The 14,353-nt window shown below is 37.1% G+C and overlaps 1 protein-coding gene across 1 annotated transcript; it reads right to left on the bottom strand.

Moving 5' to 3' along the window:
• Window positions 1-946: 946 nt before the first annotated feature.
• Window positions 947-14,315, bottom strand: LOC146461002 (SUMO-conjugating enzyme UBC9). The gene is made up of 7 exons (XM_085087483.1): window positions 14,112-14,315; window positions 13,949-14,012; window positions 13,766-13,785; window positions 13,354-13,426; window positions 6,791-6,900; window positions 5,847-5,926; window positions 947-5,749 (listed from the first exon to the last, which is right to left on the bottom strand). Exons 1-7 carry the CDS (start codon window positions 14,175-14,177, stop codon window positions 5,683-5,685), a joined length of 480 nt encoding a protein of 159 aa, XP_084943609.1. The 5' UTR covers window positions 14,178-14,315; the 3' UTR covers window positions 947-5,682.
• Window positions 14,316-14,353: the final 38 nt, after the last annotated feature.

The raw sequence follows: 14,353 nt of genomic DNA on the forward strand, positions 1-14,353 counted from the left end.
CCCGTTCTCGAGAAGACCTAAAATTTGGTCATTTCGCGCTGTTGTTTTGCAGAGGACGGTAAAGAAATGTACCAAAATGTAAAACACACGTGCAAAGCGATTGTTTTTGCTCATTAAGCCCATTGTTTTGTGGCGTTCTCGTTACCATTGCCGTCCTCGTTTCTTAAACTCCCTACTGTTTTCTTGAGGACGGTGCCCACTAAAACAAACGCATTTTGTGCGGTCGATCACTTTGCGGGAAAGAAGACTATAGAAACGGTTACTGGAATTCAAAAAGAAAACTTGGGGTACCACGCATTTTCAGAGATAGTTAAGCGTCATTTAGAAAAAAATGTCATACATTATTTTATATATTTTAAAACTTTTTAGAATTATTGTTGTTTTATTATCTCTAAAAAAAAATACGTGGTTACCGCCAATTTTCTTTTTCGATGCCAAGAGCCCTTGCTAAGATCTGCTTTTCCCACATCGCCATAACCTGCGCAAAAATACTTCTGGATTAGGCACCGTCCAAATAGATGGACACCAAAACAATTTAGTATCAACATCAATGAAAACACCTCATCACGGTCTTAAGAGCATCAGGTAAAACAGCCGAATAATAAGACTGTAGCCGTGTTTTTGAATTTTATTCTCAAACGTTTTCCCCATACATTCTCTCTAATGAGACTTACACGGAAAATACGGGAGAAGAAACACGTTTGGGGAAAAAAAATACAATTGCTCTTGGTGTCGAAATTCAATCTATGATTTCTTTGAGCTGATATCTTAGGTTTGGAATGGAGGATGTTTTTAAAATATGCATTTGAATATAGATTTGTTTGGCTTTCAGTTTTGATAAAAAAATATATATTTTTTACCATGTTGCACTGATTACCCATGATGCTCTTAATACCATGATAAGCTCCATTGCTCTCGTCTGGGTGGTTGACCAACTGGTGGTGAGTAAAGAAAAAAATTCTTTATTTCTTTCTTAAATCACACCTGATAAAAAAACTGAAAAAAAAAAATAATAAAGTACATGACCCCATTAAGGGGTACTTACAAAATACTCCAAAAGATCAGAAAGATAACCTTGATACTATTGCATGAACGTTTTCCCGCGGTTTAAAATCTCCAGCATATAAATAATCGTTTATTTTTAACAACAAGGTGTTTGAGTAACAATACTCTACAACAAACACTGCTTAGTTGCTAAGCCTTAGCCTCGACAGAGGGATTCTCTTTATTTATCATTATTAATAATTATTATCTAAGACTATATGTCACCAGATCGGAAAAAGCTGGCAAAAGATTACAAACAAACTTAAGGCAACTACTCTAGGAGGACAAGATGAAAACCCAGCAGAAAAAGTGACCTCCAAAAGCTGTTTTAGAAATCAGATATCAGAATAGCAGTTCCAATGTTTTCGTGCAGAATTACTCAACTGCCAAACAGTTCCCAGTTTTTAAAGAAGTCAGCAACACATTTCAGCACATTTCAAACCTCGAAGGGATTGTGGATATGTACACATACGACACATTAGGGGAACGAGCCGAGGGAGCGAGAAAAAGCAAGGGAAGGAAGGGGTTTTCTCACTCCCCTCCCCCTTCCCGATTACACCTGTTATGCAGGCTAAGGACACATGCACTCCCTGCAGGCAACAGACTGTTTGGCAGTTAAGCAAGAACTTCAAGCATAATCCTATGAACCAAAACGCTAAAGTTTCAAAAAATAACTAAGAATATTAATGATATCAATAAATTTTTCAAATTTTAATTATTATGCTTTGCGATGTCCTTATAATAACAATATTATTATTAACCAACACTAATAATATTATTGACCCTTTGAATCTTGGGAAGACTCAGACCTATAGCTCCAGGGGACAGGAAGAGGAGAGACCCTGGCAACAAGGTAAGATGTTCACCAGATTCATTTCGCAAGATACCGCCCAGAAGCTTTCATTTGAATAGTCACACTTCAGGATTTCAGCCACAAACTCGTCAGTTAGAACTATCTTGCATGTAGCCTCCCAACCAGTCGTTGTTAGGGAAGTTGTATTTCCCTCCTCCTAATGCAAATCCCCTAAAAACAACTGTGTAGGCGGCCATTTTGTTCGCATAATGAACAGTACACAGAAGAGGACTGTTTAACGGCTTTCATTTGGGTAGTCACACATCAAGATCTCCTTCAAAAAATAAGGCGTTGGAAGCACATTTTGCAACAAGAAGCTCTGGGAAAATAAGGGCTGATCAAGTTGTTGCTGGAAAGAGAGGATTTTTAACTTGTTGCTTAACATCTTGTTAAATTGAACTGTCTTCCCTCTGCTATTTGCTTGCATTTATATGAACAAATATTAAATTAAAGTAATTTCACAAACCTCAATAATTTCTAGATCTTATAAGCCAATTAAACAACTAAATGGAAGTGTTAAGAATAACAGAGAGCATGTATGCAAATTGCATAGTTTTATTACACACCAAGCACAGAGTGTAGAAATGAAAAGCTTGGTGGAAAAGAGATGAAAGTGCTTCTTCAGTCTTAAGATCAAGATTTCTTCAGCAAAAGTTTTACTAGCAAACAGACAGATTATTTTTTTTATTAACATTTTGCCTTAAGGTTTGATTTCAACAACTAGCAAACCCTTTCTGCTAAAAAACTCAAGAAATTGAAACAAACAGAGATGAGGCCTAGTTGACTCCTTCTGTTTTGTTTTAACAGAAAAAAAAAGAACTCGTCCTTGCTCCACTTCAGGTGGTCCAGGTTTTGGCAAAAGGCATCAACCAATCCATTTGATAAGCATGCAATGATTCATAATTATTGTGTTCCATGTAGAAAGAATACACTCCCAATTGTGTTTGGAGTCGACATTGTATGGGACCGGCAATCAACCAATCAACAAATTATTGGATCTTGGGACGCGTATCTGGCATCCCCTGCAGATTTTGCAGGGGCGGATGACATCATCACCAACTTGGCAAAGGAGAGAGAGCCTGGGACTGAGATCATCAAACACACTCCCTAATCTTTGATTATTACTAGTTTAGCATAATAAGAATAGGTTTGTGAAATTACTCTGTTATGAAGCACAACCGAGAAAACAATAATGAAAACACATGCATGCACTCAAAAATATCACAATCTTTGTAAAAATTTCAGCCATGGTTCAATAAAGAGAAATCTTTGCACATGAAAGACAATTGATTCCACTAACCAAAACTACGTTTCAAACAAACAAGGGAATCCAAAAGTTGCAAGGCAAACTGTCATGATACAGAATTAAAAACAATACTAAATGTACATGTATACAGTGAAAAAGAAATTAAATGAAGCAAAAATAGTTGAATTCCTGGCTGACTTAAAGTGCAGCTCCCACATGCTTGGGAACAGCTGAACCACAACAGCAAAATACAGTTATCATGGCAAAAGTAAGTTGACATTCCTTCAAGAATCGAACCTTGATCCTCAGTCAAAACTCAAAAGCTTTGAGTATCAAGGTTTGAGTTGAGTGCATCAAGTATCAAGCTGAGCACATCAAGTTCCGAGACAAGAAAACAAAGACCTTTTTTGCATGATTAGTTTTTCACACTTTTTATCAGAGGATAACACTTGTATGACCTGAGTATGAAAAGTCATCTGTCGAAAATGGTGATTATCTCTGGGCAAAACAAGGGACTACTCATATTAATATTCTGGAACAACTCAAGTAAGGTTTCCTATTAATATTTTGCTTGAAGTTGGCCACAGAAACCAAAGAAGCCAACACAAAGAGGAGGAAAACAGAACAAAAATTACCCACGAATGTTTTAGTATACCTAGCATTTCTTCTTCTAACTGGCCTCCTGCACAAATTATTAGTACAGTCATGTTCCTTGTGTAAATAATTATATCCTACTTTGCCCAGGTAGGGACCCAGACCATTTTTTAGAGAACAGTTGAGGCCGACTGCTCAAACAGTGCTTTTGAAAAACTGAGAACTTTAACAAAACCATGTGCAGTGGAACACAGGCTAGCATTGTATATTGCAAAGCCTATTCAGAAAACATAAACAGTAACACAGACTAAGGCCCCATTCAGACTTAGCACCTGGGATCCAGTTTTTGGACTTAGGCACTAGCCTAAAATTAACATTTGTTGGTGTCCAAGCAAAAATCTCAGTACTGTGCACGGGCATAGGAACTACCTTAAAGGGTAGTACTTGGACACCATTCCTTGGCACAGGCACTGGTGTGAACAGGATTTTGACAGTTCCCGCACTTAATTTTCCCGATGTCCCCCTGTGATACAATAAACAAGATGGCGAGCATGAAATTGACAAAAGATTGCTCCTTGTGCAACAACGAGTCTGAACAACATCCTTTTCAGTGCCTGGACACAAGACACCTAGCATGGGCACCTAGCCTGAACAGGGCCTAACAAGGCCTAACAGTGATCAGCATCAAATTTCTCCTTGTGATACCAATGCTCATTCAACCCATGAGATCATGAGACATTAAGGATATGATCACCAAAGGTGAATTTTCTTAATATTATAATAACTTCTCCCCAGTACTTTTATAAGAAAAGTATGCGGACAAGATAGGAGAATTTGTTGTTTGATGTTAGGGGTTAAAGGGTTAACAAAAAGTCTCCAATTTGAGTAAACAACCAGCCCTCGGTATTTTGAACAAAAGAACTGATTTTACCAGTAATGCTTAACCCTATAAGTTCCAATACCAACAAACAGATTCTCTCCACTGATCTCCATATACCATATTTGTTCTGGTGCTAACTGGTTGACCTGGCATACACACCACAACATGTTACTTTTGGTGATCATTCTCATCACCTTTATCTTTGATGAAGTAGTGATGTTGTGAGGAGAAACTGGATGCTGATCAGTATTGGGGATTACAGCATTAATGCCAAGCCATTCACTATAAGTAAATGTTACGTAATACATAAGCAAGTGAAAATTAGTGATAAAAATGAACGTCGTTTTGGATTTCATCAAGACACCATTTTCAAGTTGACAAAGACCTTGACAAACAGACTTCCATCCTTAAGAAGTGCAACAACAAGTTTGATTGTTTGATGCATGAAATATTGCTAATTAGAGAATTGATTGACACCATCTCTTAACGTCCAATCAGACTCAATTCGAGCCAAGCTATTTGTGTGACATTACATAATTATTTCTGAATATGTTGGTCTTCAGTGAACTATTTCTGACACTTTAGTTTTTTTCAATCATTTTGAACTTGAAAATGGTATCATGATGACCATGAAACATTGTTCATTGTTATCCTTAATTTTCCATTCACTATAATCTTAAAATTCAAAAAGAAAGATGTCATTAGAAAGAATCCAGAGAACAACTCACTCCTGGACATTCTTGCCATGGGAAAATTGGATTAAAATAAGCTCTAGAGCCATACTGTGTCTCACCATAGATTAAGCCACAGAGTTTTCAGCTGTTGCCTGTCTGGCAGTATAAATTAATTCCTCTGTACATGTACATCATGCAAATGACCCACACCCTCCACAAAAGAGACCGTATGATTTTCAACAAATGTTTCCAGCTTCCATAACAAAGCTAACAACCAGGAGGAACAAATTCTTGTTGCATCTTCCTTTTCGTTTGGATTGTCTCGTGGAAAACAGAGTCAGAATAAAATATTAGTCCTACTGTTTGATTTGTTGTCCATAAGCAAACATGTTTATCCTGTTGGTGCGTTTTTCATTGCTTGACTTTTGACTCTTTTTTCATATTCTGCCCTATTTTGGCTGGGAAAAAATCAAGAAAATTATTATATTAAATTGTTATTTTAAAACAATTTCTTTCAAAACAGTAGGTAATGTAAATAATTACGATAGCACTTACCAGTAGATAGTATAGGCTTCTGCTTGAGCAGGATCTTTTATGTTTGGATCATTCAGTAAGTCTTGGATTCCCAATAAAATCTAACAAGCACATTAAAGAGAAAAATGGTAAATTTAATTAAACACTATGATTTCCCAGCAAGTTACTATCAGAATATGAATCATATGTGTACTTTGACTGTGATTTACCGTCAATATGTTAACATTAAAATTGCTGACTTGGAATAATCTGCAAAAGATTTTCCAAAATCACATCGATTGTCAGCATTCATCACAATATACCATTTTAAAAGAAACTACGTGTATGTGACAAATTGCCTCGCTTAAATCAGTATACATGTATAAATGTAGCACACTATCCTGAAAGTTGCTTGCTCAGAGTTCCACCAGAGGCAAGTATGAGTCTGCAATCAGGGATGATTAAACAAGAGCAAGAATTTTGCCTGGAGTTAAATCTTATAGTGATATTTAACACACAATTGAGAGAAGTAAAAACTGCTTGGAACTTTGCCAGTCATGGTAACTAGGGGATGGGTCGGTGTGGAAATGCTAGAGAGAATGCAACAGGGAATTGGAAAAAATGACCATAGCCAAGGCTGTTGCCTGAGAGAAATTTAAAGGAGCCCACAAGGCCACAAGCCAAGAAGTTAGGAACCCAACATGCGAAGTGTTAGGTGCTTCTGCAAAAAAAATTAGGTACCCAGAGCAGGCTACTTTTAGGCAGCAGCCTAACAGTAGCAGCAGCCTTTACAGTCCCTTCACAAGAGCATAATATTATGCTTAAAAGAGCATGCATGTTCTTGTAATGCAAGAAGCTCGTGCCCACCCATTCCTTGTTCACTTCTGCTCCTATCAAAAATCCTTGTTCAAAACAAGGTTAGGAGATGACACACTGTCAAATGATGAGGGTGAATATGATTTCACACAGCTACAAACTTGTCATACCTGTTTTATAGTTACAGCCGGTCTCCAGTCCTTATCTTCGTCTAGTAGTGACAAACAAACTGTGCCTGATGGGTACACATTTGGGTGAAAGATTGGAGGTTCAAATTTACCTGAAGACAAAATAAATCATTACCTCCAAAATGACCTTTCTAAAATGTTGCCCACTGTGATAAATGCCATTAATGTAGCCAGGTCTCTCAAAATTTACTGGCACACGGCAATTTTTCCACCTGCATGTATATGTAGGTATTTACTAGCTGGGAGGTCTGAATAGGACAGAGGGCACAGTTTTTCTTGTGTAGTGTATCGGACCCACCTAGGCCAGTAAATAACCTGGAGGAGAGTTACCCCCAATTTTCTTTTTGGATTTCAATAGCCCTTTGAATTAGTAGGCCCCGTCTCACACCACTTCAGTGTTCATAACCCCGTGAGACGTTAAAGAACCCAGACACTAATCGCAAAGACTAGGGCATGGAGTTCCTGGTGTGCTGGTCTGGTCTTTGCGCTATAGAGGGCCACTGGGTTATTAGTTTCCTTACTGTCATGTGCTACCCTCTTAAAATAAAGTCATCAAGTTCAGTTCAGTTCAGTAGGGCACCATCCGTAAGAAATGAGGGGTTCTCGTACCATCCCAAGATGCACAGAACATACAGGTACAGGGAGTATGTGCAGTGCAGCAGAAGGAGGCACCGTCTGTAACACGTCTTGGAAAATTTTTGTGGCTGCTTCAACAGAATGTGCACCCATACGTTCTGCACATTGCCGTACCCTAAACTATTTCACGGTGGCAAACAGCGTATGAAATACAGCATGTGCGTGGGAAAAATTAAATACAGTTGTAAAAGGGAGGCAGAAAGTATTGATGATGATTTCATCAGAGACACTCTCAACCTTTGACTCAACCTTCAAAAAAAATTATTCCCATGCAAATAAGCTTAAGGTTAATATAGGGAAGAAAGGTCGAATTTTTCTCAGATAATTTTTTTTAGATAATTGTTGAAACAAGAAAGGGATGCAAAGTTTTGTGAAAACAGCAGTTAGAAATCTTACAAAGAACGCGAGTCATCTGAAAAACAAAGTTTTGTAGGAAAAGCGGTGAGCGAGTGAAGGTGTCATAATCCAATTTATGCGGGACTGTGTTGACATATTACGCGGCAGAATTTACCCGCGATCTCTAATTACTGGCAAATTTGTATAATTTTGTCTACATCGTGTTCATCGCATGTCACGGCGTTGTATGTAAAATTTTTATACTGTGAAACAGCGTTCCATTTTGGATTCAAACATTGCATAAACGGTTGTTGTGTAGAAAGCGAAACTAGAAAAGTCGCCTTGGGTGAAAGTTAAGTAAAAATCGGAAAGAAGGTCAAAAAATCATTTGACGAAGCCAAAAAACTTCAGCTGGCGGAGAGCCACAAGGGTTCTTAGTACAACCAGTCAGATTTTCTTTCAAAACCATCCTCGTCGAAATATATCGGGGCAAGCCGGATAAAATAACTGCCTCGGCAGCAGAGAAATTCAAGGAGGAGAAATCGGATACTAGAGAGTCAGACATCAGTTCGGAGTCCGAAATCGAAGATGCCGGCAACAATCCAGCCACTTTTGCCATTGTTGACTGGCTGAAAATAAAGCGCGCAGCCTCGTGTACTGATAGCGGCGAAAAGTGCATGTCTCGTGTCAACTCCGCTGGGGCTGCCAGTTTCATGTTCTGCGTCTATCTGCCATTTTCTTCTTTGTTTTGGTTTCGCCGGTGGCTTTCTTGCGCCAGACTTTTCCCATAAAGAAATCACTTTACAATATTACAGTAACACTAAATGCTTCCGAGGGGAATTTCAATTGTTTTTTTTATATCTACAGAACTCCCCAGGGAATGCTTCTTTGCGTTTGATTGGCCCACGGGTTAAGCGCGTTGACAAGTATGAGGTGCGAAAACACTGAAAATGTTTCAAGGCCGAAAACACGGCTTTTGTTTTTGCGCGAATTCCCCATCTTCAAATGAATTAATAGGGTATGTAGATTTGCCAGATTTCAACGAAATTTGGCCAAAATGATCATCAGATATTAATGCATCAAAGTGTGTCAGGCTTTTACGAAATTCAAAATATTTTTCCCGTGACGTGTTAACATGTGATGCAACTACAAAAATTTTCCATTGTCCATCTTCAGGATGGGTTTTCTCACAAACCAATAGGAATAAAGAAAAAGCCTGACACACTTTGTTAGCCTATTATCTCCTGATTGATATTGTGCAGTCTGTTTGGTTGTGCGCCTTTACGTGAGAGTGGGAAATTCAGTTAAGTACACGTCGCTAGTATTGAGTTTGCAGGCCTCTGAGCGCTTATGTATCCAACAAAATAAAAAAACATTGATATTTTCGCAAACTTCAATTTATCAGCTTCACAGTGATATATAGTTTTCCACGGTTTTATCCAAATCAGCGCGCGTACGCTAGATTTCCCTGAAGGCACTCGCAAAACATGGAAGTAACCTTAAAAGAAACCTTACAAACTATGTATCAGGGCTGTAAAGTTAATAAAAATAATGTTAAATTTGAAAACAACACTTCTACTTTTAAATGTTTTTTCTTTGGTAGACACAAGCAAGCCTTCAAATGTAAAGCCAAAAATGTTTGCTCAACTGAATTAACAGCCTTTCTCTTACTGCATACACCCAAACAAATCGTACTGCTGTATATTTCACTCAGGAGATAAAATGTAATTGGATAATTTGTGTGAGGCTTATCAGAAATTCCCGTTGGTTCCTGAAAAAATCCACTGGAAAGTAATAAATGGGAATGTTTTTCCTCGCAAAAGTTTTTACAGAGTTTCAAAGTCTGGCAACATTTTTTACCCTCTTTATTCAGTTTGATGTTAGGAAGCCATGCACAAACTAACTCTGTGACTGTTGTAAAAGAAATGTGATGCTGAGAAAGATTTATTCAGTCAGCGACACAGGCATACTTAGAAAAACAAAGTCTGAGTTCTCCCAGCAGGAGTTGAAGCCATGACCTTCCCATCACTAGTTCAGATGTTCTACCACTAAGCTACAGGAGATTTGTGACAAACATCATGCATACTGCTCGGATTTGAATGTCGATGAGTGGTATATGTGAAAGAAATGTGATGTTATGTTTTAAATTAAGCCTGGTGAATATATGATAGATGTATTTTTCACCAAGTGACACAGGCATACACCTATCATTTATGACTGTTTTACAACAGAATGCTAAGATGTTTGAACTCAATATTTATACACCAATTGGCTCAAAAGGTAGAGCTGACTTACACACCAGAAAATAAGATATGCATATCATTATTTTACACAATTTTCATGCTTAGTCAAAAGTAAAAATGACTTCCAAAACAAATAAGTTTTAGTCATGAATATAAATTAAGAGAATAATATTTCTTCAATGATTTTCCTTTTACATACTGCAAAATCAGACAATTTTAAAGCACCTTACTCTTCATACTCTCAATAAAAACAGTACTGTTTTTTTTTTTATTCCATGCTTTTCAAAGTTAAATGTTGACTGAATCAATGAGTCTAAATTTAGTTAAATTGAATTTTTGGCAACACAGGAAGTTTAAGGGTAACAAGGAAGTTTAAATTAATCAAGTCTCTGTTGCCAGGAAGACCAAATAAGAGCACTCAAAATAAAATAACAAAGCATAAGTTTTGTCTAGTACGGCACTTAGAAAACAAACAGAACTATGCAGGTGAAACTACTGCTCAAACGCTTTTAGTTGTGAATGTTTAAACTTGTTTAGAAACTTTAATTTGAACGGTCAGACTTTTGGCTTTTATCCCCAGACTCAAAGTTGGAACCACCTTGTGCAGAAAAATAAACAGCTCGATAGGAAAATTCCACTTTATAACTATTATTTGAATTCTCACTGTTTAGGATTTTGCGAACAGACTCAAAATTTGGGGTGACATTTTTTGAGACTTCTTCCTGGATAATAATGATGAGCTAATTGAGGAAAGAGGCCATGTTGAAAATCCAAAATTAATCAGTTACAATGGCAAAGCCAAGAACTGGCACTTCAAAGAGATGTACACATATAAATGGAATACATGGCAGAAAATAAAACAAATGACTTGACATTAGGTTTTAATATGGCAGGATATTGGCACAAGGAAAGCCGTGTTCAAAAGCTTGATGTGTCATTGAAAGAAAGTGTTGCTAATGTTCGTATTAGGCAGCTGTCTTTAAAGGAACAATACTTGAAAAGCTTTTCAATCACTTGCTTACATTCTGTGATCAACATAAAAGCACTAGTCTGATATTATGTCAACGTCCGGCTCAAGGTACATGTATTGCTTAATTAAATTAAAGAGTCATTTTTGTCTGTAGTAAAATACAACTAAGAGGGTAATATTGGTAATTTATTTCAAAATCAGTCAAAAATATAGTTTTCATGCTGCAATCCTTTAATCATTCTATGTTAAAAGGTGCAATATAACTTACTATTATTATTATTATTATTATTACTATTATTATTATTATTATTATTAATAAATACTGCCTAGTTGGGGAAAAACAAGTCTATAAAGATGGAATCCAACAATGGATGCAGTCAAACAATAATGTTAAAGAGCTGTTTGATTCTGTCTTTCAAGTGTGGTTTTGCATGTACATGTAGAAATACATTTGAGACAAAAATCAGCATAAGTATACTACATTTCAATGTTGTTACATTATTACTTGGGTATCCTGTGGAGCCTAAGTTATAAATTCGGCTTTCTTTGTAGGCTTCAAAAGTGCAATAGGGCTCTAATGCGCGTGCGCTAAGTCTTGGGCAAGTCTGGGCTGTTATTGTATCTGTCGATGGATCGCGAATGTGACAAAGTTTAAGTTGTCGTTCTGTTAAATGGCATGGGTGCGTAGTAATATTCATAAACGCTGCAGGTAATATTTCAGATATGTAAGAAAGTGTTTCAGAGTGGCCATGTTAATTTTATGGAAAGTAAAGAATAATTTCAGTCATTGCTAAATGTGGTCCAACAGGAGCTCCTGCCGGGTGCTGGGTGTGATTCAACCAAGTTATTAGTGGATGAAGTTGAAAATCTACGGTGTTGTCTGGTTGGGCGACACGTTAAATGCGGCAATGTGTTGATAAAACAGTTATGTAGTAAGCAATGATTTGCGACTTGAAACTGTAAGGGGAATAAATTTAATCCATTTGTTTTGGTGGCAGAGATGACCACGTCACTATGTTTACTTCATTTGCCACTCGCAGTAGTACTTAAAAATGGTGTTAGGATGATACAGATCAGAAATGTTGTAAATTCTTGCTAATTTTATTGTTTAATGTTTAGATTGCATAACAGAGCACTACCGGTAATAAAAATAATAAATAAATAAAATTAAATAAATAAACAAACAATACAGTAGACCAACAGAGGAATTCCCTTTAAGAATTTACATAGTCCGGTGAAAGGTTAAGGGTGCCTGAGCCGCATAGCAAACTTGGATATTTAACAACATTATTCCACGAGTGCCCATTGGATATGAGTTGATAGATAGTCAACGAGGCACGTAGCGCCGAGTTGGCTATAATCATCTCCTATCCAACAAGCGTACATGGAATCATTGCTTTATTAAAAACAAATCACGAAATATTGCTAGATCTTGCTGATTTTGCTTTGCAAGAACAACCAGAAGACAATTTAATGATCGTTATTTCTCGGGCATGGTATAATGGTTCATATACCATTGCTGCTAAGCCAATCAAATCCCTGGAATTGCAGTATATAATGATACAGTTTTTAATAAGTTCTTTTGTAGAAAAAGTTGGACAATATGTTAAGAGCAGCCAGGCAAACCTGTGTTCACAGATGGGCAATTTCACCAGTGACCAAGCCCTTGATCCTCTTAAGCCCCAATAGTGATCAGTAACAAATTTCTCCTTATAATACCAATGCTTAACCAATCAGAGAATGTTGTGAGAATTAAGGATATGACCATCCAACATGAGTTCTCTTGTTCTTTTAAACATCTCCCCACTATACCCACACTGGAAAGTTTGTATTTCATATGTCAAAGTAATACGCCACAATTTTAGCATAAAAATCGCTACGCCAACCTTAAGTTAAGACTGTTTCAAATTAACGCCAAAAGAACCGCACCAAAAACACCTGAAGTTGGCGTAAATTGCTTAGTTCCATGCCGAAGATCTTCAGCGCAAGATATATGTTTTCCAGTATGGTACTATACTGCTATAATAATGTATGGGGATAAGAAGGGAGAAAGTTTCCCTTTGACAATTATTTTGTATGGTAATTTAGACCTGGTTATCTTGGACTCCCATTTTTTAACAAGCTTTGGTTTCCCCAGATTTTATGGATTAGCAGGAGACTACTGCAGTTATAATTACAAAGCAAGTTTAATTAGGCGCCCAATCTGCCCATGCTTTAACAAGCTGTCACGTAAGGTGTGACAGCAGCCAATAAGATTCAAGAATTTTGTTATGGCTGGGACCATGCATTCATGACAAGAATTTTCAACTATCCCCATCACATCTTGTTACAATAACAAACACATTCATCAAAGTTCTTACATTTTGGTGGAGATGAGGGATAATCATCCTTGAAAATCATCCGCAGCTTAAAAGATCCTCCTTCCCATGGTGTCTAAGAAACAGCAAATAAATGTGATTGAGGAAAATGGTTCTGTCAAAACATAACAGTTTCCACAATCTTCATTACATTTTTAGATATGTGCTATACTGGCGTAAGCTGGCTTATATGCAAAATGGTAAAATAAAATGGAACATTTTGGGTTTACGTTCATGGATATTTCATTAATTTTCGGCCACTTAACCTTAATTCTTACGACAAAATAAAAGTACTAGTATGAATGGAAGAACAACATGACTGCAATTTATTTTATTTATAGTAAACTTAATTATAATTTATTGCCCACAATACAAATCTACATGTTAAAACGTGGAAAACATCCTCTGTACATACCGCTTTCTTTCCAGGGATCGCTAAAGGCAAGAAAAAATATAAGAAAATGATTTTACCGAAGGTCTATTTCATGCCATTCAAGCTCAACAGACATGCATTTACATGCAGGCATGGCCAAATAAACCTTGCAATGAATAAAATGTTAAACAACAAAGCAATCAACTTGAATTTGCTTTGACTTACCACACTCCCAGTTCATCAGATTTAACGTACCATCGGGATTTTTTACTGGTTTAGCCACAAATCCCTGCAAGGAGTAATAGTTTTCAATTAGAAAGAGACTAGTTGGAATCATTTACTAAAACGACGGGAAATGACGACAACGAGTAATGTAGCGCAAACTAACGAATGGATGATCTTTCCGCCATGCTTTTCTCTCCTCCGTTAATCGGCCAAGAGCAATACCAGACATAACAAAACCAATTCAACTCTTCAGAATCTAATTTCTGGCAAAATAGGAGAAAATCGCCAAACACTTCGAATCCTTTTCACTCAGTCATGCAATCTCTGTCAATTTCGACTTTTTCTCTTTCCAATGTATCACGTGACTAACTTCCCGCGTTAGCAGGCGCACGCGCAGCACAAGTT

This window comes from Pavona decussata, unplaced genomic scaffold (assembly GCF_977016875.1).
Source record: "Pavona decussata unplaced genomic scaffold, jaPavDecu1.1 SCAFFOLD_202, whole genome shotgun sequence".
NCBI classification, from domain to species: domain Eukaryota; kingdom Metazoa; phylum Cnidaria; class Anthozoa; order Scleractinia; family Agariciidae; genus Pavona; species Pavona decussata.